Source organism: Hyperolius riggenbachi, chromosome 4 (genome assembly GCF_040937935.1).
Source record: "Hyperolius riggenbachi isolate aHypRig1 chromosome 4, aHypRig1.pri, whole genome shotgun sequence".
NCBI lineage: Eukaryota > Metazoa > Chordata > Amphibia > Anura > Hyperoliidae > Hyperolius > Hyperolius riggenbachi.
Window position 1 is genome coordinate 298,747,569 of NC_090649.1, and position 26,383 is coordinate 298,773,951.

A 26,383-nucleotide genomic window follows, 5' to 3' on the forward strand; every position below is an offset into this window, starting at 1 on the left:
GTATAGTGCCCAGTATAGCCAGTATAGTGCTCAGTATAGGTAGGTAGTGCTCAGTATAGCTAGTAAAATGCCCCAGTATAGCTAGTATAGTGCTCAGTATAGCTAGTATAGTGCTCAGCATAGCTAGTATAGTGCTCAGTATAGTGCTCAGTATAGCTAGTATAGTGCTCAGTATAGCTAGTGAAGTGCCCCAGTTTAGCTAGTATAGTGCTCAGTATAGTGCCCCATTATAGCTAGTATAGTGCCCCATTATAGCTAGTATAGTGCCCCCAGTATAGCTAGTATAGTGCCCCCAGTATAGCTAGTATAGTGCCCCCAGTATAGCTAGTATTGTGCCCCCAGTATAGCTAGTATAGTGCCCCATTATAGCTAGTATAGTGCCCCCAGTATAGCTAGTATAGTGCTCAGTATAGTGCCCCATTATAGCTAGTATAGTGCCCCATTATAGCTAGTATAGTGCCCCCAGTATAGCTAGTATAGTGCCCCATTATAGCTAGTATAGTGCCCCCAGTATAGCTAGTATAGTGCCCCATTATAGCTAGTATAGTGCCCCATTATAGCTTGTATAGTGCCCCAGTATAGCTTGTATAGTGCCCCATATAGCTAGCATAGTGCCCCATATAGCTAGCATAGTGCCCCAGTATGGGTGGGTGGGTGGATGGGTGCTGTCCCTCCCCGCTCCCCCCGCGGCCGCCGCTGCTATTACCTTAGGCGGCGCCGCTTCCTCTATCCCCGTCCTGCTCCGGTAACTAACTAATTCACAGCAGCGCGCCTCTCGCTGCTGTGATGACGAGGAAACCATAGAGAGCGGCTTCCTGTAGCGGCGATGCCATTACTATGGGAACCGCTCTCTATGGTTTCCTGCGTCATCACAGCAGCGGGGGGCGCGCTGCTGTGAATGAGTTACCGGAGGAGGACGGGAATAGAGGAAGCGGCGCCGCCTAAGGTAATAGCAGCGGTGGCCGCGGGGGGAGCGGGGAGGGACAGCACCTATACCCATGACTCGCAAGCAAGCCGACCCCCCAACTTTTGGCCCACTTTTGGGGGGTCAAAAATTCGGCTTGCTTGCGAGTATATACGGTATACATTTTTAGTTGGTGTTTGCCTATTGTAAAATCTTTATTTACCCTGATTTACATTCTGAAATTTATCACATGTGGTGTCATATTTAGTCCAATGAGGTGCATATCTGTGGAATGTTTGTTTCTGAAAATTCAGAAGCCAGTGAAAATAATAACTAGTCTGCAAGAATGCTTTGGGAGGATAATTGTGCATGGATAAACAGCCTGAACAGCATTATACAGCAATATATACTGTAGATATAGGTGGTGTTTCTGATGCCGAAACCAGAGGGCCCTTTGCCCTCTAGGGCCCATGCAGCTGCACACAGTTAACATATGATTATTCTGTAGGCTCTTCTTTGTGTATTTTTCTCTGAAACCCAGGAGGAACAGTAATATTTGCTTGTTGCCCAGTCATACACAAGTATGAAATGTGTGCTACATTAATATGGTGCCAACAGAATGTTACCTTCATTCATGCACTTTTTATTTTATTGACATTATTTGGATCCAATCGTAATCTGATATGATTATGACAATTCGCATGGGGCCCCTTCATTTATCCTGCACATGGGCCCACTGTTGGCTTTGTCCGCCACTGAAAGTGAACCTTAACTGAAAAAAGAAAAAAGTTTCACTTACCGGGGGCTTCGACCAGCCCCAGCAGCCCTCCTGTGCCCGCAGCGCGCCATACCAATCCTCTGATCCCTCCGCCACACCTTAGTTTTGTTTCTGCCAAGTGCCAACTGATCAGTCGGCAGGCCACTGTGCCTGCCTTATTGTGCCTGCGCAGGATGCGCTTGCCGACATGAAGGCGTACAAGGATGAGCGCGACAAGGGCCGCGGAGGCGCAGTGGCCTACCGACTGAAATGGGGACCAGAGGATCAGTTTTGCACGCCGTGGCACAGGACGGCTGCAGGGGGCTGGTCAAAGTCCCAGGTAAGTGAAACTCTTTTTCTTTTTTCAGTTAAGGTTCACTTTAAAGAGGAATGATAAGGACACATAGCAGAACAAAATAAATTATTCAGGAAGGATACCCATTTTTACTTTACTTATCTTGGTTTCAGCATCAGGAGTGCGTCTTATATCTATACATGGCTATATAATAATAATAATTGCAGTATTTGTATAGCGCCTTTCTCCTGTCGGACTCAAAGCGATTGCGAGGCAGCCACTAGAGCGCACTCAGTAGGCAGTAACAGTGTTAAGGAGACTTGCCCAAGAAACTCCTTACTGAAATAGGTGCTGGCTTACTGAACAGGTAGAGCCGAGATTTGAACCCAGGTCTCCTGTGTCAGAGGCAGAGCCCTTAACCATTACACTAACCAGCCACTGCTGTATGTAACCTTGCTCTCCCAGTTATGCTATGAAATCATGCAGCTTTCTCCGTCAGAGCACTCAAGAAGATCATGTAAGGTTTCTGCTTATTTTACAGAGGGGGGAAAAAACATCCCACAGTTGCCAGTTGCCAGTAGTACACAGGGATAAGATAAGAGGAAATAGGGTCCAAGGCACAGATAGGGAGGTGCACTTTAGAGATTAGTGAAGAAAGAAGTTGTTCAGTTAAGGCAAAGAAAGTTGTTAGTAAGGAGGAGGTTTAAGTGAGTGACTGGCCATGTGGGAAGGGGGAGTATCTAGTTGGTAAGCAACCAGGCAGAGATGAGAAAGAAGGCAGTGATTGGACAGGTGAAAAGAGTTACCCTTTAAAGCTGTTCTGTATTGTTTCAATTTTGTTCACAAAGTATGATGCAATGTCTCCTGCAGACGAGCATGTGGTTGGAAGAGGAGGGGGGGGCGGAGAAGGGAGCTGAAGATGTTAAAAAGTGGTTTAGGGTTATGGCACTGTGAAGAAATTAGTGAGAAGTATGACTGCTTTGCAAGTGAAAGAGCATCACTGGGCTGGAGTACATTTTTGTAAAGTCATCTGCAGTAGAGGTTTTTTTCCACTGCCATTCTGCCATCCTGAAATGTCTTTTCAGTTGTTTAATGGGTTCAGTCAGCCAGGGCTGTCTGTTGATGTGGCGGGGGCGAATGTTGGGGTGGGGGGGACGTCAGCTGAATTCATGACAGCTGAGACTGTGGTGGAGCTGTAGGTGGATTCTGTCTCAGGATCAGTGAAGGATGACAAGGAGCTCAGGAGTTTCAAGAATTGGCCAGGGAGCAGAGGTCAAGGTTGCGATAATTCCTACATAAATGGGTAGGGCACAGTACTGGGGCTGGAGGAGACAGATTGTGAACGTTATAAGATTGTGATCTGAGAGGGAAATTAAATGTTTAAACTGAGCAGAGTCAAGTAAAGACAAGGTCTAGACTAGAGTGAGGAGCAGTTAATAAAAACATGGCTAAAAATGGTCGCAATTGTTATTTATTGTAATATTGATAGCCATTACACTATTTAGCATGCGGCTGCAATTATATTGTTATTTATTGCATTATTGTTAGCCGTTCCGCTATTTAGAGGACAGCTGTGATTAAATTGTTTATCATATTACTGTTAGCGAAGATCAGGGGTTCTTAAGGTTAGGCACCACCAGAGGGATCTTAGGGTTAGGCACCGCCAGGAGGGTCTTATGGTTAGGCACCACTGGGGGGGGTCTAAGAGTTAGGCACCACCACAAGGGGGTCTTAAGGTTAGGAACCACCAGGGAAGGATTCTGTGTGAAAGTAGGAAGAGGTAGATAGAGGTTAGGTTATAGTCAGGATGTAGACTATCATTAGATTTACGAATAAATGATGTAATACCGCAATTAAATTGTTATTTACAATTTTTTTGTTATGGTTATTCTTATTCAACGTTACGCCTAAATTGTTATTTACTGTTTTTCTGTTATGTTATTGTTATTTAACTTTGCGCATGAATTGTTCTTTACCGTTATTGTTATTGATATTTGTTACTTAACGTTGCGCCTAAATTAGAGCGCAACTTTCAAATGCATGCCTCGAGTGTGGCCATGTTTGTGGGTGGAATTAGAGGAGTCCTGGGAGAGGTCATAGGAGGAGGTGAGTGAGAGGAGTTTAGCAGTAGTAGTAAAGCTTCTTCTCTTCATTTCTTGTTCTTAGGCAGTCAGATGGCTTGTCCATGGCATGCACAAGAGTTTTTTTTGTTTTTTCCCTAACGTAACGTTTGTTTGAATTAAAACATAAGTGTTAGGGGGAAAAATATGATGGCAAAGAGATGGTGCAACAACAGTGCAAATCAAAAAGAATCTGTGTGTGGGCTGTATTTTCTTAATTTATTTATTGTATTTATAAAGCACCAACATATTACACTGTTTACCTTATTTGGGGGAATAGAAAATTAAAATATCAAAAATTTACAATATATGTTACTTACATGTGAAAACATAAAAATATGATTGAGTTGACAAAAACAGTTGATCACATACAGTATAATAATTTGGCTGTCAAATTTTTAGTTTGCGGATTATTTTCAAACCTAAAACTAGCACAGTAACTTTTTTGTGATTCTGGATCTACTCATTTCTTAAAGTGACAGAGGATGAGAAATGATAACAAGGATTGTATCTTATTGCCAAGGCAATTTTACTGCAGTTCCATTTATTGTCCTGGTATATGCACAAAATAAATAGTTGTGTCAAGTAAAGAAAAATTATGTGCCAGATTCAGTTTTTGAAGCAGTTGACTTATGCTGGTTATGAAATAGCAAGTTATTCATGATCTTTGTCTTCTGCTCAGCCTTGTTTGGATTTTTACCAAAGTAAAACAATAGCTTGGAAATAAAGCCAAGCAAAAGCACAATCTCTTAAAAAAATAAATAAGATGACTGATGATATTTGCAGAATCATTGCTCACTTGAACTTTCCAAGAAGCTAAACTTTATAGATTAATAATAACAAACAATAATTGATTAAAAATACCAGCAGCATCTAGAAAAAGGATTTAAAGTTTTATTTCACTACAAAGGATGAAAAAGAGAAAATGTTTTGGCTAGAATCCAGGTAGTTTATTTATATCAGATGATGATGATGAAGATGATGAAGTTGATGAAGTGGCTGGATAGTGTAATGGTTAAAGGTTAAGGGCTCTGCGTTTGACACAGGACACCTGGGTTCAAATCATGGCTCTGCCTGTTCAGCAAGCCAGCACCTATTCAGTAGGAGACCTTGGGCTAATCTCCCTAACACTGCTACTGCCTATAGAGTGCGTCCTAGTGGCTGCAGCTCTGGTGCTTTGAGTCCACCAGGAGAAAAGTGAGATATAAATGTTCTGTGTTTGTATTTTTTTTTTAAATGTAGTTCATCATATATCATGTCACACAATGCTAGCTTCGGCAATGGTGTTTCCATACATAGGCAGCTGAGATGTCAGGCAAACTATACCATGAGTTCATTAAGAAATGTGTTCATATCTCTATTGACCAGTGCAAAAAGTGAATCAGACGTGATCTCAATTACTAAAATAATTAGAGAGTAGATGGCTATTGATGCTTATGTGATAAAAAGCATAAATAATAAATAATGGGCAGCATGGTGGTGTAGTGGTTAGCACTCTTGCCTTTCAGCTCTGGGTCCCTGGTTTGAATCCCAGCCAAGTCAACATCTGCAAGGAGTTTGTATCCTCTCCCTGTGTCTGTGTGGGTTTCCTCCTGGCACCCTGGTTTCCTCCCACATCCCAAAAACATACAGGTATGTTAATTGGCTTCGTACAGAAAGGAAGACTGGGTCTCCACCTAGGTGGAGACCCAGTCTTCCTTTCTGTGCTGGTCTAATGGATTTGCACCTTGATGGATCCAGGTGCTGACTGGTCGACTCCCTGGTGCTGAAATTACTATACACAGTTGAGCTCTGGGACTTTCTTTTTTCCTGTGGATGTTAATTGGCTTCCCCCTAATTGGCCTAGACCAGCCTTTCTCAACCTTTTTTATTCTGGATGAACCCTGCAAATAAGTTTTGGGCCTCAAGGAACCCCTGAAAATGTTTTTTGGATCTCAAGGAACCCCTGCATTTATTTTGCAGGGGGCATGGTCTTTAAAAGTAGGAGTGGTTGTTAATTTCACTACCCCCTATTGCACTGCCCCTCATTATACTGTCTCCTTATTTTAGTAGTTTTAATTAATGAGCTCATTATTATTCTACACCCCCAATTTAGTGCTTATTTTTACAGTACCCCCTATTACAATGTACTCTTTTATACTTCCCCCACGATGGGGGAAAATGCCAAGGAATCCCTGCAGAGTACTCATGGATCCGTGGGGTTCCAGGGAACCTTGGTTGAGAAAGCCTGGCCTAGACTATGATACATGCACTACACCAGAGGTGTCCACACTTTTTCGGCTTGTGAGCTACTTTGAAAAATTAGCAAGTCAAAATGATCCACCTATGTACAATTTTAGGAGCACACTTGTGTATACAGAATGGAAAATGCAGTGGGGTCAGGATCTACCATAAAGTCCTTCACAATCTACCGGTAGATCGCGATCTACCTAATGAGCACCCCTGCACTACACTATACATCCATAGACATATGACTATGGTAGGGACTAGATTGTGAGCCCCTCTAAGGGACAGTTAGTGACAAGACAATATACTCTATACAGCACTGCAGAAGATGTCGGCACTATATAAATACTTAAAGAGAAACTCCGACCAAGAATTGAACTTTATACCAATCAGTAGCTGATACCCCCTTTTACATGATAAATCTATTCCTTTTCACAAACAGACCATCAGGAGGCGCTGTATGACTGATATTGTGGTGAAACCCCTCCCACAAGAAACTCTTGAGTACGTACTCCTGGTAGTTTCCTGTCTGTGAGCCTTGTTGCATTGTGGGAAATAGCTGTTTACAGCTGTTTCCAACTGCCAAAAAAAACATGCAGCAGCTACATCACCTGCCAACAGTAAAAAATTCACCATGTAATAAATGTCAGAATGTAAATCAGGAATTTAAAAGATTTTGCAACGGGCAAACACTGACTAAATCATTTATACATAATTATTGTAAAAATGAAGCACTTTTTTATTACATTATTTTCACTGGAATTCCTCTTTCTGTTTGGCCTAACATACTCTGAGGATAGTACAAGGCATTCATGCAAGAAGGTCAAAACTGACCCAGATTTGATGAAAAGTCAAGGATCAGCAAGGACTTTCATATAAGCTGAAGTGTGAAGCTCGTTGTGTTAATAGATGTGCCCACTTAAAGACAAGGTCCCAAACAATAAGTATTGCAAGTCAGTATCAACAACAGAATATGTAAAAACATAAATAAAAGTTAAATACTTTAATGAAAGTGCAAGTGCAATCTAACTTCACATGGGAATACCTAGCTTGGTCAGCTATGGCTATAATTAGTATAATTAAGGGAACATTTAATGGATACATGCCATAAACACCACCTTATTAGGAAGGAGCCAGAGAAAATGGAGGTTTTCCAGAAATCCATAGGAAACCGCCTTTTCAGTCAAAAATGTCCATATTAGATAATTTTTCTTTTTGTCTGCAGTTACCTGAAATGAGAATTATACAGTGTCACTGGGCTGTGAATTAGATTTAATTTGGTATCGGAGTGCAGAAGCCAAGACTTAACTGATAAAGCACTTATTTTAGAATTCCAGAAATCATATCCATGACTGAACCACATGTGTTCATAAATTATGTGATCTTTTGGTGATGTCAAGGGACATTAAGAACCCCTGTTTCCAGCTGGCTGACCACAGCTGTAGTATGCATTACAGCTTAAAGTGTACCTAAAGTGAATGACATGAGATAAACATAGGTACATATAGCACACATATAGCACATATAGCTTGCCCATTTTCCTGAAAGGTAAACAGAAGGTTTGGGTGTGTGCTATAATACACTTGGGCTTAGATCTTTAACAAACACATACTTTATTATTATTATTATTATTAAGTATGTATATAGCGCCAATATCTTCAGCAGCCCTATACAGAGTATATTGGCTTGTCACTTAAAGAGGAACTCCAGTGAAAATAATGTAATAAAAAAGTACTTCATTTTTACAATAATTACTGTATGTATAAATGATTTAGTCAGTGTTTGCCCGTTGTAAAATCTTTTAAATCCCTGATTTACATTCTGACATTTATTACATGGTGACCTTTTTACTGTTGGCAGGTGATGTAGCTGCTGCATGTTTTTTTGCCAGTTGGAAACAGCTGTAAACAGCTATTTCCAACAATGCAGCAAGGTTCCCAGACAGGAAACTACCAGGAGTACGTACTCAAGAGTTTCTTGTGGGAGGGGTTTTACCACAATAGCAGTCATACAGCACCCCCTAATGGTCTGTTTGTGAAAAGGAATAGATTTCTCATGTAAAAGGGGGTATCAGCTACTGATTGGGATAAAGTTCGATTCTTGGTCGGAGTTTCTCTTTAACTGTCCATCAGAGGGGCTTACAATTTACGGTAATCCCTACCAAAGTCATATGTCTATGTATGTATGGTGTATTGCATGTATCGTAGTCTAAGGCCAATTTAAGGGGAAGACAATTAACGTATCTGCATGTTTTTGGAATGTGGGAGGAAACCAGAGTTTCCGGAGGATACCCACGCAGACACAGGGAGAACATACAAACAACACGCAGATAGTGTCCTGGCTGGGATTCAAACCAAGGACATAGGGCTGCAAGGCGAGAGAGCTAACCAATACACCACCATGCATCCCATTTAATATTCAATGCATAACACAAAAAACTATTATTATCAGTAGAGTATGGATCTCATTGTCGTCATGAGAGGTCCAGGACACTTATTTCATTTGTGTTTGCACTGATGTTATGTTGGTATGTAACATTAATTCTAAATATTTGATTTGAGCATGAATTGTAATGTAATTCCTGTCTGAATATGTTTGTCTCAACAACTCAATACAATCCTTCTAAGATTAGGTTTTGTGTGTATGGGTATTTGTATTTCATCTGCATCTGAGTACATAGTTACATAGTTATTTGGGTTGAAAAAAGACCGACGTCCATCGAGTTTAATCTGCATTTGAATAGGCATTTAAATTGCATGTGCTTCTTTTGAATATGAATATCATTTTGAATTGTGTTTAAATACCGGTTTCATTTATTTTATGTTTTTGAAGTGTTTAGTCATGGCTAAACATTGCATTTTTGCTATCAGGAAATCAATTCAAATGTAACATAATAGAACAAGCTCCAGCTAGAAAAACACAAAGCAATGTTTGTCAATTACAGACACTTGAATTTACAAACTTTTATTGGTCATATTCAATCACATTTAGAATTTTAAAACTGCACTTAAGATCTGTCCAAAATGCAGGGCTGTTTCTTGGGCAGTGCAGGCAGGGCGATCGCCCTGGGCACAGACCGGCAAGTAGAAGAAGGGGGGCGCAGGCAGAAGGACATACCCGCTAGGGAGATGGTGACACGCGGTGCAGCCAAATGGAAGAAGAAAGATTACCAGCGCAATCACCTTCCTTGACTCCTCCTAGGCTGCCTGCGTCAGATGTCAAGTCATAATCACGTCACCACCGTGTGATAACACCTGATGTCCTGTAGCGGTACCATGGAGGAGTCGGCTTTCCAGGCTCTCTTTGCCTGTGTATTTTCCTGGTCCCTGCTTCCTCCTGGATGAGCGGTTGGTCACTAGTAAGTAGGCATATCTACTTGTGACCTGTGGCTGTCTGACTGCCACTAACGAGTAAGGGTTTGCAAGTCAACAGGGGTGGGGGTGCAATTTTTACACCCTCGTCCTGGGTGCAATTTAGCCTAGAAACTGCCCTGCCAAAATGCATCGGAAATGTATATCACAGGCAAAATACAATTCCCCAGTACACAATCACTAAATAGTCTGACTGAGTGTCAGCGAGTGACACTGGCTTTCAGTTGGGAATTGTGTCTGTTCCCACACCTTACCCCGCTAATAAGGCAGCCAGAGGTATGTCCTATCCTTTTCCCTCCTCGATAATACTGTTTGTATTTGTCCTTTTGCTTGGTCCTGAGTGGTCAATTCTGCTGCAGTGTGTGCTCCTGTGCTGTGTGGTTACAATGCTAGCTACCGGTTACTATGCCTGAAAGCTATAGTAGGATTGTTTATACTGTAACATATTGATACACACTCATTATTTGCCTCTTTCTTAAAGGGACTCAGAGCTGTAAAATTAAAAAGATTTTATACATACCTGGCGCTTTCTCCAGGCCTATCCGCTCCGTTCGCTCCCCGCACTGCTGTCCTCAGCTGTTCGCAGCTTCGGGAATTGGGTCCCGTCACTGACGTCAGTCGCAGCCAGCTACGCCAGAGGAGTGCGCTCTATGCGCATCTCTCCAGCAGCTGCTAGAGAGATATGTAGGGGGCGCACTTCTCTTACGCCAGACTGGCTTAGACTGACGGAAGTGCAGGGACCCGGTTCCCGAAGCTGCGGGCAGCGGAGGACGGCAGCGTGGGAGCTATTGCAGCGGATGAGGCTGGAGGAAGCCCCAGGTATGTATAAAATCTTTTAATTTTACTGCTCTGGTACACTCTTAAGGTAGTCTGTTAGATCGATATTTACCTGACCTCAATAGATATCTTCCTGACCTCAGTGGTTAATCTACTTGCCCTACTCAATGATAGATCAGAGTTCAGCAAAGATCTAATTTGACTCACACCACCACAACTGCAAGCTTAGTACTGGTGAATGGAGTACAAAGTTAATGGAGCTCATATGGCCTCAAACTTGCAATATATATACCTGCCTTTAGATTAGGAATTATTCACTTGTTTAGAAATCAAAATCATTAGAATCAGCTCAAGATCCCTAAGAGGACCACTGGGCTTGTTTTGTAATGCACTGATTTATTAATTGAGGTTAGCTTGTATTTATTTGTATCTTACTTTTAACCACTTGAGGACCATGGTGTTAAACCCCCCTAAAGACCAGGCCATCTATCTTAAATTGGGCCACTGCTTCGTTAAGGGCTCGCTGTAGGGCCGCACAACTCAGCACACAAGTGATTCCACCTCCCCAGTGTTTATTTAATTTTTTATAAATATTTATGTTCTTTTTTTAAAATAAATTTTACATTTTTTTTTCTGAAATCCCTCCCCCCTAGCCAGCCAATCACGGCTATCGGCTGTCATAGGCTTCAGCTTATGAGAGCTGATCGCTCTCCTGTGTCCCAGAGGGACAGCCGTGTCACACGGCTGTCCCCAGTACAGAGCTGCCTTAGATCGCAGCACTGTACTATGTTAATAGACGGCGGTTTTGCCATCTAACAGTCTCCTAACGGCGATCACTGCTGGAAGACTGAAGGCGGAGCGGAGCCAATCAGTGTGGAGCGGTCCTGGGGCTGCTGCTGCTTTCATGCCAATCGGCGTGGAGCGCTCGGCAAGTGGTTAAATAAAAGCTTCACGTGAATTAGAAAAAGGGGTATAGAGTACATATGTTCATTACTGCAGTGATCTCTTCAAGAAAAGTATAAGAAAAGTAATGTATAATGCTTGCAATTGTGAAATCAATGCCACTTTACATGCTCTGATTCAATAAACCTTTCTCATATGGGTCTCATAGGTCTTCACCCCTAATATTCTCAGGAGAAAAGTTTATTGAATCAGGAGCAAAGTTGTTGCTACAAATGGTTGGCAGTTTTGCAAAGGCTTTTTCCATTGGTCAAGCAATTTAGATGGCCAACACTCAAATGCAAAGTCACTGTGATATGTAGGATGATATACTAATTTCCTTTTCTATTATTGGGTTTTCTAGGCCAGAAGTTAACTTAAACAAATATGCAGGTTGCCTAAAAGACATTGAAGTTTCCCGAACACCCTACAACTTGCTTAGCAGCTCTGACTACATAGGATTAACCAAAGGATGTGCACTAGAGGTATGTTGGCAATTTTACAATTTTCAGTGTTCTGACAAAATATATCCAGTTGTGTAACATGAAGATGTAGCTGTAGATAAAAAAAATGCTGCTATATAATATAAATCAAATGATGATTCTGTGTCTCCATTTACATAAATATTTTGCATTTTTCTAAAAGGAAGTGATTAAAACTACCCGGTAGGAGCAGTTAAAACTTCTGTAGTATGAGGAAATATTAGAATGTCAGAAATTCATTAAATCCACGGAGCTCTGTGGAGGTCTCAAGAGAAGGAGGTACTGTAAGAGGAATGGGGACAGGGCTATTTCACACCAAAGAGGGTAGTGATTTTAGAATGATTTGATGTGAAATAGCTCATAGGATTTCATTGTCCAAGAGCTTTTCAGAACACTGGTAATCAAGAAAAGCTTTTCAGTTCACTTTTTCTCCTAAGTTTTCTTCTAGATGATGTTTTAACACGTTATAAATAAGACAATACAGAACATTTATATCACGCTTTTCTCCTGGCAGACTGAAAGCACCAGAGCTGAAGCCACTAGGGGGTGCTGCTCAATAGGCAGTAGCCTACTTGCCAAAGGTGTCATTACTGACATACCGTATATACTCGCATACAAGCCGAATTTTTGACCCCCAAAAAGGGGGTCAAAAGTTGGGGGGTCGGCTCGTATGCGAGTCTTCCCTGGTGGTCTAGTGGTGGGTGGTGGGTGGTCCGCGCCCCGCTCCCCCCGCGGCCGCCGCTGCTATTACCTGCTTAGGCAGCGGCCGCTTTCTAATCCGCGTTCCCCTCTGAAGTTTCAGCGTGTATCACAGCAGCGCGCCCGGCGCTGCTGCTGTGACGATGCAGGGGGCAGGAAAGAGCGGTTCCCCTGGTAACGGCGATACAGATCGCCGCTATAGGGAGCCGCGCTCTTTCCTGCACTCTGCATTGTCACAGCAGCAGCGGCCGCTGCCTAAGCAGGTAATAGCAGCGGCGGCCGCGGGGGGAGCACTACCTACCTATGCTGGGCACTATACTGGCTAAACTGGGCACTATACTGGCTAAACTGGGTACTATACTAGCTAAACAGGGCACTATACTGGCTAAACTGAGCACTATACTAGCCATACTGGGGCACTATACTAGCTAAACTGGGCACTATACTAGCTAAACTGGGCACTATACTAGCTAAACTGGGCACTATACTGGCTAAACTGGGCACTATATTGGCTAAACTGGGCACTTTACTAGCCATACTGGGGCACTATACTAGCTAAACTGGGCACTATACTAGCTATACTGAGGCACTACCTACCCATACTGGGCGCTATACTGGCTAAACTGGGCACTTTACTAGCCATACTGGGGCACTATACTAGCCATACTGGGGCACTATACTAGCTAAACTGGGCACTATACTAGCTAAACTGAGGCACTACCTACCCATACTGGGCACTATACTGGGAACTATACTGGCTATACTGGGCACTATACTGGCTATACTGGGCACTTTACTAGCTATACTGGGCACTTTACTAGCTATACTGGGCACTATACTACCTATACTGGGCACTATACTAGCTATACTGAGACACACTGGGGGGCTGCACCAATCCAGCATTTCCTACCCCCGGCTTATATGGGGGTCAATAATTTTCCCCTGGTTTTTCAGGGAAAAGTAGGGGGGTCGGCTTATATGCGGGTCGGCTTATATGCGAGTATATACGGTAGGTGCTAGCTTAGTGAACAGCCTCCTACGCCATCAGCAAACAAGAAAATATTAAGAATCATTTTGAAAAACTTTTTCCACCTACTTTTTGGTAGTTTTTCAATAGCAGAATGCTGAAAAGTTATTTTAAAGAGAAGATGAACAATTATCTCCTAGGAGAAAACATAGGGGAAAATGTGAATTGAAAGGAGCCTCGCTGTGAGGCTCCCTGCACACTGCAAATCCGATTTGCCATTCCGATTCCGTTTCCGAATTGCAATTTCCGATTTTCCCTGAATGCTGTCAACAGAAAAATGTCGAAAAAACGCAGCATGCTGTAACGATTAAAAATCGGAATCGCATGTAAAAAACGATTAAAAATCTGAATCTGAATTGCATGCAGTGTGCAGGGAGCCTGAAACTGCCCACACACTGCTGCAATAAACCCAAAACAGGTTGTAACCTTGTTTACATGCTATCCAATGTATTTTTTTTGTAATTTAGGCTGTAACTTAATTTGAAGCTTGTTTTTATACGGCGTATAAGTCGACTGGGTGTATAAGACGACCCCCCAACTTTTTCAGTTAAAATCTAGAGTTTGTGATATACTCACCGTATAAGACTACCCCTCCTCCAACGTACACCAAATAAAAAAAAAATCATATACTGGTGCTGTACTGTATGTGTGGTACCCAGTATATAACAGTATATAGTCAATTGACTGGTTGGATTGGTCAGCTCTCCCTCTCCCTAAGTGGATTGGCCAGCTCTCCTTGTCTACCTGTTTATCAGAGCGGTATGGAAGAATAGATTGCGCTGTGCCCATAAAATATGCCTCTTTCACCCCTCTGGCCCACCCTTGTATCCTATTTACCTTCCTCTCTGCTCTCAGATCCCACACATATGTGCCTGCACCGCTTCACTACAGTCCTCAGCAGCAAGATCTGAGAGACGGTAACAGGATAGGGGATATCACCCAGCATCAATGACACCCAGTGTATAAGACGACCCCCAACTTTTCAGAAGATTTTCAAGGGTTAAAAAGTAGTCTTATACGCAGGAATATACAGTAGTCATTTATTCTGATACAGCGGTCATGAAAATGACTGACCAACACCAAGTTGTGCTGTGCTTTGCTGTCTGTTTATAACTGTTTCCCGTCATTTTACAGGAGTTTACTCTTAGAAAAACATTTCTACAGACTTCTTCACGATAAAATAAAACAGCCCCTGCAGAGCTAGACTAACACTAGCCTGCACTTTTTCACTGCTTTTATCACACTATTCTATAGTGTTGTGTGATTTGCAACTTTATCCCTTTTGCCAGACATCCATCCTCCCTTTTGACACTGACAAAACTTTCTAGTTCTGTGGGTCTGAGTAGGCGCATACCACTTAATGTTGATCTGTGGGTTCTGGGATCTCCAGAATTACTTAGCATCACCTCTGTCTTAGCTTGAAGGATGATGCCTAGTAGAAAGAGGCCACTGACCGCACTGACGACAACAAGAGTGGTGTGAACTGCAGCCTAGTGCTGAACTGTTTAGACCTATCTCTGCTGTGCACCTTTTTATTAACATTTACAATGGCTTTAAAAAAAACACATACGTATAAAAGTTGTTCCAGATAATATTAGGTATTTAAACTAAAAATACTTTTATTTAGAACGTGTGCCTATATATTAAGATGTGTTTTGGTAAGGTGTCTACATAAAAATATTGTATTATTTTTAATATATCATATCCTGGGTGCCTTCTCTGCTCATGCAGTCTTGGGGACACCTTTCTCAGTGACACCTGCCCAGAGTGAGCTTTCACTCCCACTCAGGTTCTGATAACTTCTTGGTGTGTTTCTGGAAAAGGAAGTGAAAAATAATATGTCTCAACACCACATTTCAACAACACAGATAACATTAAACTGTGACAGAAGTTCTAATTTTTTTTCTACTCTATTCTGTTCTTGGTTTTATAATATGTGCATCCTACATGATCAGAAACAGAGCTTTAGCAAATGTCTGTGTATGTTAAAAGCTCAGATTGATTATGAAGTTATATTGTACATTAGCCTAACGTTATTAGCCTGAACTAAACAAGTACTTATTAATGCTCTTAAATGTTTCCCATAGAAGTAAAAGCTTTTAACATAGCAATATGTTTCTATAATAAAACACTCTGTCTGAGAGCAAATAGAATAATCACTAGCAGATGCAGTTAAATTAATTTAATTCGGTAGAATGGAAATTAATCTCAAGCCATGACATCTGATGATAATGCCTAGAGAAAACTAGTCTGTTTTACTTCACTGTAGAAATAAATATGACTTAAAAGTCTCGCCTTCAGAGAGCAGTAGTATTTAACATTGACAAATATATAGTTGCCTTGCTTAAAATGCATCGAATGGTACCTAAATTTATAGCATGCCTGTTAGGTTGTGACCTCACTCACAAATCTTATAGATATAAAACCCTGCATGCAGCAATACTGTAAGATCTTTTAAAGATTAACTGACTTTTGAACAGAACAATGTGATATATAAATGCTTTGGAGGCTCTGTGTGTATTGTATAACAGAAAATAAGTTTTTTTTTTTCTAATTTGATCTATATCTGATTGTTTAAGCAGTTTTATAAGGGGGCTAGCTCCAACTGTAGCATTGTTTTAATATGTTTCTTTATGTCAGGTATAGAGTATATCCACTACATCCATTTCAGCCAATATTTAGCAGCCATCAGCGGCTCGATTGATAAGAAAATGCCCAGCATTAGGTAATCAGTTGCTACATGTAAAGGTCAAGCACAGAATATCTGGCAGTTCATGTTCATGTCAGCCCCAAAACAATACAGCAAACAGACAGTCTGCAATACTCTATCTGGGCTGGTGTAAACACCCATTTAAAAGATCTCTCGAACATTAAATCTAATTCAGGAGTAAACAGATAAAGTGGATGAGAATAGAAGATTGGCCCGATAATTGTTTAACGCTGGGTATGCACAGAATGAGGCTTATCCTGAGAATCAGTTTACCCAGCAGGAGACATCATATCTAACAAATTCCTGGATAAATTATTATAACATCTTCCTGCAATTGCAACAAAGAGAAAAAAAAGACCAAAAATCCAAGTGTAGAAGGACTCTGCACAATTTAATGCTAGGCTTAAGGTGGCCAGACACAACACAATTTATCCTCAATTTGAGAACTACTGTACAATACATTTTTCTGATTGATTGTAGCAGTTGAAAAAACTGACCAATTTATCATACACGTGTTTTCCCCAATTATGAAAAAAAAAAAATATTGAAAACAATGAAAAATTCCTCGGGTCTATAACTCAAGAAATTGACTGTATCGTATATTATTCAATTTTCATAAAAATTGAGAATAAAAATAAGTCAGTCTCGGTTGACTTAAATCGATAAAACTGGAAATTTGATCAGATTTCTTGCTAAAAAACAAAAATGTTCAATCTCCCTGTACAAGTGCTTATCTTTATTTTATTGCCATGAAATCAAATCTTCTTATTTGCATTATACAGTGCGTACAATATCAGGTAAAGAGTGAATATCTTCTATTTAATGACCTGTTCTACCACTTTGCATAAGTAGATATTAGACAAGGGATGAATAGAAATACCATACTTTTATCAGATTTTTGTTATTGTCCATGTTTATTTTGAATATAACTTCTTGTATATTAAAAATATGCCTTCTTTACGCTTTGTAGTTTTTCTCTCTACTTTCTAAAACAAACCATTTTGAAATATTGTAAAACAGAATATATCAGATTTTCATCTCATTTTTCTTATTTCTGGCTTATAAATATTATTTAACTTTAACCCTGTAAACTGCCTACATTCTGGATTTCACACCTGCACCAAAAGTGGAACTGCTGATGCCTCCACTGTCAAGCTGGTACTTTTAAAAGTACTACCATATATACTTGAGTGGCTCCCTTTTGGTGCCTCTCATTACACACACCACCACAGGGAGTAATAGAGATGAGACTGCAACAAAGACTAATGAGGAATCAAAGTGAGTGGTTCTTACGGTTGAGTGAAAGAGGCCTGCTCCACTGTGCATCACTCTCTATATGCTGAGGCCTGCTCAGGGAGGAGGGGTCACGGCCATCACCTACCCATACCTACCTGTGGCAGGGGGGCACAAAAACATAACACCCGCACTACTCTGCTTATGCCGGGAAGGCACTCCACAGTGGAAGATGTAAAAGCCCTGTGGGTCTTATTCGTCAAAATTGCATCAAGTATCGTTGACTACCAGTGAAGAGCAAAAATGCCAATATTCTTTTTGCATTAATTTGACTTTCAAGCAAAATTGCCATCGGAAATTAAAAAAAAAAAAAATCTTTGACCATACAATGGGCTTGATTCACAAAAGAGTGCTAACTCTTAGCACGACCGTTTTCACGCGAATTTTCGCATTGCGCGCGCTCGCGAATTTTCACGCGAAATGATATCGAGTTCACGCGAAAATTCGCGTTTGCGCGCGAAAACGTTATCGTTTGATGCGAAAATTCGCGATCGTGCGCAATGCGAAAATTCGAGCGAAAACGGCCGTGCTAAGAGTTAGCACTCTTTTGTAAATCAAGCCCAATGTATTTTCACAAATATTTTCTTAAAATCAAAAATAGCATTTTCAACGTGAAAACTCGCAAGCAACACTGTTGAGTACAACATCCAATCTGAATCTGTGTTTGCTGAGCTCCTAAATCAGTCAATATTGTTAAAAATAGGCAGTAGCTGATTGCGAGCTCAACAGGCTACGTTGTTGGTCTGTGGTAATATGCTGCACTAAGTGGTCTATTAATGAAACATAGAACAGTGTGTTCAAGTGTAGCACTTAATGGCATTGTGTGAGTCTAGGTACAGAAACTGAAAGTGATGCCTGGATATCCAGCAGCTAGGAGGACACACAGTCATCACTACTACATTCTGCCCACACCACCAAAAATTGTGATATTTCCAGTGCCTCCTTCCCCCGCAGTCTATTAGGTCTCTTATACATTTCCTATCCTTGGGTTATATTAAAGGGGTTCTTTCGCGAATGATGAAAAAAATGAAAAGTGGTTTATGCATAAACTATTAAACATCCTTCTAAAATAGTGTAAAAACTTTTTCAAAAAAATGAATGGTTTCCTCAATACAACATGTAATGTAAATAGTGACCGATGACGGGCTGGGAAGCTAATCCATTTGATAGGGGTGGTTTTTTTTACTTGCATTTCTCAAACAGAACTCCTGCCTAGCTAGTTTTCTGTTGTGTAAACCACTGCCATTAGGAGTTGCAGTTAAAGCTGTTATAATAACTGCCGACCTCAGGCTGAGCTCCTCGGCAGTTATTTATTGTAGTTTCACAGACACAGGACCCAGCAAAGAGTATCGTGGCTGTTGCTACTCATGAGTCAGGGCTCTTTCGCTATTGGCTGGCTGCAATTGATCAGACTTTCAGGCTCCCTCTACAGGCCTTGCGTGCTTGCAGATTCCTCTTGTGTGACTGCTGTATTGGCTACAGTGACTTGAGCAATCACAATGTCTGCATGGAATGGTAAGGAGATCACAGCACAGATAGTGATCTCCCTGCAGCAGAGATAACACAAAGCTCAGCATGCAGTCTCTGCCTGACCTGAAGACTTGAGGGCCTGCAGTGGCATGTGCTTATTCTGGCCAGGCCTGTCTCAATCCCACTCCCCCTCTGATAAAGATGGAATAGTGAGAGGGCTGCTGAAGATAAAGCAATGTGTGAGAAGAGGGCTGGAGGCGATTTGCTATCTGCTACACAGTGGTTGGCAGAAGTCAGTAAGGGTCGGTTCACATTTGCATTTTGGGCCAAACCGGATCTGGTGAGTGGATCCGGGGTCCACATCACCGGATCCGGATGGCCCGCGGAGTGGCCATTCACATTGTGAAAACGGATCTGATCAATGATTGATCGGATCCGTTTTCACTGAGCAAATACATACCTTATCTTGAGCAGCAGCCGGCGGTAGAGGGTTCCTCTCCTTCCGCTATAATTACACAGCGCGTCATGTGACTAGTCACATGACGCGTCATGTAGTCACATGACCCGGAAGAAGACGGAAGCTTCTACCACCGGCTGCTGCGCAAGACTAGGTATGTGTAAAGAATCCCTAGCCCACCCGCCCGGCTACTGCACCCTCCCGTCGCTCAGGTTCCCATCGGCACATGCCCCCATCCCCCGTGGAACGGTCCGCTTCTTCACTAGTGTGAAGAAACTTTCCGTTTCCCATTGCCCGCAATGCTGCTGCATTTTTTTTCCGACTACGTTCCGCAGGGCAGAATGGTCTGGAAAATTAGGGCCTGCTGCAATTTTGGGGGCCGGAATGTACGGAACGTATCTGCACCAATGGACAGATGTGAATGGATCCATAGGTTAACATTGGATCCATTCACATCCATCTGTTTGTACAGTATACGTTCCGCTTACATTGCGGAAAAAAACGCTAATGTGAACCAGCCCTAAAACTCTCCAGCCAGGTTTCCAGAAACAGCAGGGATGTGTTTGAAAAACAGAAGCTGGCAGCTTGTAAGGTGTACACACACTCTACAAACACACTACATATACACACTCTATACAAACATACGCTCACTTACTCACTCACTCACTCTCTGTTAGGTCCTATGTGCTTGACACACAGTAAAGCTACGCACACACATGCAGTAACCATTATCATGTGTGTACAGAGGCTGATGATGGATATTGCTGATGCCCGAGCATTACCAATCACAATGCTATCCCCCCAGCAACTGATTGGAGCCACTCAATCGTTCACAAACACTGTCCTTCTGCCCCCCTCCATAGCAACAAAACACATCGCTAGCCTCAAGGCTCAGGATGTGTCTTTACAGCATCAATGCCCAAATTGACGCCCGAAGGATTGTTTCCCAATCCCCAAAGGGAGAAAATTCTTGCATGTGTGTACTTAACTAAAGGGAGAGTCACACTTTTATTAACGTTGTGCATTTACTGCACATTTTAATGTACACGTCGCCCACCATACATTGCCTGTACCTGTTGGTAGTTTATGGGGATTGTATATGCTGTGCAATTTTATGTATCGGGGAGTTTTATAATTATATAATCACTATAATCGATTAGAAATGATCGACCGTGCACACTAATGAACAAAACAGTGCAGGCTGATCAGATTAATGGGATTGATCAGAAAAATATATCAATCCCACTATTCTGATCAGATTGGCCAGTGCGTTTTTGTTCGCTAGTGTGCATGATCAAGCATAGCAGCAATCAGAAACAATCAATTTTCCACCAGATTGGATAGTTATAGGCAACTATTAGGCAGAGGAGATGGTAGGTTAGTGATGGGAAAAGGAGAGGGAAGATTAGTGTAAAGGTGGCCATTAATGGTACAATTTTTTTCATCAGATGCGATCTTGGATGTTTTTAAGATCAAATTGTAAAACGATTCTATCGTCCATTAGACCAGAAAATGTTGTCGATCCGAATGTTGGATTTTATGATCGAATTGGAAGAGAGAAAATGCCCTAATCAACCTGTTCATGAGAACAATTGATAATTACCTTTCAATTACTTTTGATTGTAAAAATTGCATCGAAAGATCGCATCTGATGAAAACACGGTACCATTAACCTCCCTGGCGGTAAGCCCGTGCTGAGCACGGGCTATGCCGCCGGGAGGCACCGCTCAGGCCCCGCTGGGCCGATTTGCATAATTTTTTTTTTTGCTGCACGCAGCCAGCACTTTGCTAGCTGCGTGCAGTGCCCGATCGCCGCCGCTACCCGCCGATCCGCCGCTATACGCGTCGCCGCAGCCGCCCCCCCCCCCCCTAGACCCCGTGCGCTGCCTGGCCAATCAGTGCCAGGCAGCGCCGTGGGGTGGATCGGAGTCCCCTTTGACGTCACGACGTCGAGGACGTCGGTGACGTCATCCCGCCCCGTCGCCATGGCCATTCTTTGAACGGGATCTCCTGATCTCCGATCGCCGGCGGCGATCGGAGGGGCTGGGGGGATGCCGCTCAGCAGCGGCTATCATGTAGCGAGACCTCGTCTCGCTACATGAAATTTTTTTTTTTTTTAAACGTATTTGCTGCCCCCTGGCGGATTTTGACAAACCGCCAGGAGGGTTAATGGAAACCTTTAGACAGAAGGGGGGGGGGGGTTTAGTATTAGGCAGATGACAGGGGCGGGAGTTAGTGTTAGGCAGAGGAGAGGGGTGGGAGTTAGGCAGAGGAAGGGGTGAGATTAATGTAAGAGCTAGTTCACTCTAACGGGAAGGTTGCTGATCACTGGCAATTAGCCAGCGGTCATCAAAGCTCTAGTACAATGTACTATAAACCCTATGACATTGATCCCACTGCAGCATGCAGAATTTTCTGAGGGATTACACATGAAGGAAATCTGCAAAATCGCACTATATCGGTAGTTTTAAAAACCTGTTTGGAAAATTGGTTTGCAAAATTGCAATTGATTGTGATAATTTATCTAGGCAGGGGCAGAAGTAGCTACCCAATATTATTTGGTAAGGGTGATCATTCAAGGCTTCCTAATACTGCTATCTGGGGCAACCACAGGATACCCAGTACTGCAAACTGGGAGGCTGGAGGCACATCTGGTTACCTAATAGTGATATCCAGGGGCACATGACTACTTTCATATTTTATCTGGTGGCTCATGGCTACCTAGCTGTTGTATCTGGAGGAACATGGCTACTTAATTTTTGTATAAAGGAGACACATGACCTGGCTATTTTTTTTTCTTAGGGCAAATGGCTACTTAAATATTGTATTTAGTGGTATAATGTCTATTCAATTCTGGTATAGGAGACCACATCGCTTTCCAGTATTGGTAATGTCGCCTAGAGTTAAAAGACAGATTGCCTTTGCGGCAGTATGATGAATTGTGGGCTTCCACTTCTCATTGGACTGAAATCTTCTTACTTGTCTGAGCACCCTTTTAACCGATAAACTGGGAGGCTGTGGTGAGGCCCAAATTCATTGCTCTGTATGGTGTTAATCCAGCTCTGGAAGATCCTAGCTGCACGCAGCCAGCCACCACATCATCCTTCCAAGCAGAGAAGGAGCAGGGAGACACAGAGAGAATGGAGGAGAGGGGGTCACCGCCTGGATACAACTGGAGTTGGCAGAAGAGGTTGTGGGAGGGGGGGGCATGCTTCAAAAGCAACTAAATTAATCTAAAATGTGATGCTTATTAGTGCTTTCATTTTGTATTTTCTACCCAAACCAAAAACCTACCCACCCCCTGTAACTAATATCAAGCACTCTCCCCCTCCCCCCCCCCCCCCCCCCCTGCCAATCTGTGAAAGCGTAGTGTTTTCCAAAGGGATATTGCCTCACAGTCCAGCTCTGTGGCCTAATCACATAATATTATTTTTTGAGGTAAAGAATAGTCTTGTGTATCCTATATGAGAAAGTGTGTGTGTGTGTACATAAATGGGGCTACCATGACCTGAAAAGGCCTCTAGGATTTGTTTTCCCCCCAGGCCAAATGGTCCCAGTCCTCCCCTGAGTGTGCCCCCCTTATCTTGTTTTAGAACTAGAGTTCATTGTTACACAGTCATGTGCGTCATGCCATCTGCTTTTAGCTGCAAGGAGAAGGTTTTTAGAGGCTTGTTTCTGTTTTAGTAATAGTGACCTGACAAGGTAAATTTTATGTCAATTATATATATATTTTTTTAAATTTATATAAATTGCAATACATTTTTAAATAGATGGTTCTATATATACACATAAATATATAAATATGTATATATTTATATATAGTTATGTATATATGAATGTACATGTGCCGGAACGTGGGTTGTCGCGAACATGTGCATGCATGTGAGTATTGCAAGAGGGTGTGTTGAATGGGAGGGTGCGTAAGGCACGCTTTGCGGGGTTGGGGGTAGGGGGGGGGACTGGTGTGGGATGATGTGTATGCTAAAGCCTAGTGCCTGTTTATTAAAGGAAACATCAAGCAAAATTAACTCCCCATGATATACTTACCAGGGGCTTCCTCCAGCCCCTTGAAGCCGACATGCCCCACGCCGCATCTCCAAACGCAGCTGCCACTGCCATGTGCAAAGGCCAACCTCCTCTACTGCACCTGCGTGAGCTCCGCTGTCAGTCAAGTCCACGTTGTCCACAGTGTACTGTGTAGGTGCAGTAGTTCTGTGCCTGTGCAGTACGCTGCATACAACATGGACTTGATTGACAGCAGCGCTTAAAGGGAACCAGAGAGGAACGGGGGGTGAAAAAAGAAACAGATTTTATACATACTGGGGGCTTCTTCCAGCCCCATAAGTCTGAATCGCTCCCACGCCGCCATCCTCAGCTTCCTGGATCCGCCGGTACCGGACCCGTCACTTCCGGCGGACGCGGCCAATTGTCCGCATCACAGGGGCTCCCTCCATACATGTACGCATGCGGCTGCGCAGTTAACAGCCACATGCGTATCTGTATGGGGAGAGCACCCTGTGATGCGGAGAATTGGCCGCGTCCGCCGGCCGACTTGCCGACTCGCGGCAATGACGGGACCCGGTGGCGGCTGATGCAGGCAGCGGAGGAGTGCGACGTGGGAGCGATCCGTGCGTATGGGGCTGGAGGAAGCCCCAGGTATGTATATTGCATCCTCTCTGGTTTCCTTTAACACAGGCGAAGTAAGGATGACCTCCCGTTCGGCCTGGTAGCTGCGATCGGAGATGCGGCGTGGGACATGTCAGCTTCAAGGGGCTGGAGGAAGCCCCTGGTAAGTATATCATGGGGAGTTATTTTTGCTTGATGTTTCCTTTAATAAACAGGTGCTAGGCTTTAGCATACACATCATCCCACACCAGTACCCCCCCCCCCCCCCCCCAAAGCGTGCCTTACGCACCCTCCCATTCAACACACCCTCTTGCAATACTCAAGTGCATGCACACGTTCACGACAACCTATTTTCCGACACACACACACACACACACACACACACACACACACACACACACACACACACACACACACACACACACACACACACACACACACACACACACACACACACACACACACACACACACACACACACACACACACACACACACACACACACACACACACACACACACACACACACACACACACACACACACATTTAAAAATGTATTGCAATTTACATAAACTTTAAATATATATATCATAAAATTTACCTTGTCAGGTCACTATTACTAGAACAGATAGAATAGAAACAAGCCTCTAAAAATCTTCTCCTGGCAGGACTGTGTAACAATGATCTAAAAGATAAGTGGGGCACACTCTGAAGACACATTACTCCTGCAGAGACGCTGGAGTTTGTCAGCAGCTGATAAGATGACTCGCTTGCAGAGGATAGAAACTTATCTGCACACACGCTGGAGTCAAGTTGCCAGGCAACAAAGTAAACACATGACGTGCTCACTGAAACGCTGCTCGGCTTTCTGCTTGAGCTATTCCTGCAGGGGTCCTGTCTGTGAAACTACAATAAATAACTTGCAGAGGAGCTCAGCCTGAGCTCGGCAGTTATTATAACAGCTTTAACTGCAAATCCTGATGGCAGTGGTTTACAAAACTGAAAACTAGGTAGGCAAGAGTGTGGTTTGTGAAATGCAAGTAAAAAAAAAAACACCCCTATCAAATGGATTAGCCTCCCAACCCGTCATCCGACACTGATTACATTACATGTAGTATTGAGGAAACCATTCATTTTTTTGAAAAACTTTTTGCACTATTTTAGAAGGATGTTTAATAGGTTATGCATAAACCACTTGGTTTTTTTTTTCTCATTCGCGAAAGAACCCCTTTAAGTATTAAGTCGATCACTTTTTCCTGTGCTTACGGTAAAAATAGTGTGTATATGTGTGTAGGGGCACGGGGGTATCAGCCTATACTTGGGTCAGCTTTTTCTCGAGTATATACAGTAAATGCAAACATTTTTTTTGGCAGCCGAATGTACAGAGGAGTAAATGGTACGGAGGAGTAAATGGGTCTGCATTAGTGAGCAGTTCCACTCATACAGAGATTTGGGCTGGTTGGGATGAATCAAAGAATTCTCAACTTACAATAAGCTGGTGTACTTCGGTGTGTAACTAATACTTTGTTTAGGCACCTTTTGATTTAAAGTGTACCTCAGATAGGGACTTACATATAAAATATACATACCTGGGGCTACCTCTAGCCCACTCCAGGCTCATGGCTTCCACGCCGTCCTCCTCCGCCTTCTTGTTCGCCCACCACTGACCCTGAAAAATCCTCCAGTCGGTGCAGAACGCTCCCAGCAACAAGAGCGAGGCAGGGGAGCATGTGCGGCCTGGGATGCTCATGCACATTTGGCCCAAGAGCAGAGGACTTTCCGGGGCCAATTGCAGAGAAACAAGGAGACAGAGGAGGACGGTGTGGGAGCAATAAGCCTGGAGTGGGCTGGAGCCCCAGGTAAAAAGCCCCAGCTATGTATATTTTATATATAAGTCCCCATCTCAGATTTATTTTAATTACAGGATGCAGTCTTTCTGTTTAGGAGTCTTACCAGCATATCACATCTGGATTTGCTAATATTTGCTCACACTTCCTTGTGGAAGTGCTCCACATCTGTCATATTACAAAGTAAATTAACTTGTTTACAACTCTCTCCAGATCCACCCACAAATTTTTCTGTTAGAGTTAGGTCTGGGCTTGACAATTTTTGCTCACTCTTCCATGCAGAAGTGTTCCATATCTTTCATATTGCAAGGGGAATTCTTATTCACAGCCCTCACCAGGTCTACCCACAGGTTTTTTTGTTGGATTTAGGTTTGGGCTCTGA

At 42.8% G+C, this 26,383-nt stretch overlaps 1 protein-coding gene across 12 annotated transcripts in view; it reads left to right on the forward strand.

Annotated features, from left to right (window-relative positions):
- Positions 1-26,383, forward strand: part of LAMA2 (laminin subunit alpha 2) — a 1,150,433-nt gene that overhangs the window by 1,055,557 nt on the left and 68,493 nt on the right. For all 12 annotated transcript variants that reach the window (XM_068231524.1, XM_068231529.1, XM_068231525.1 and 9 more), the window contains one exon: positions 11,754-11,874. In XM_068231524.1, the coding sequence (XP_068087625.1) occupies positions 11,754-11,874 (121 nt within the window). The remainder of the gene's footprint in view (positions 1-11,753; positions 11,875-26,383) is intronic.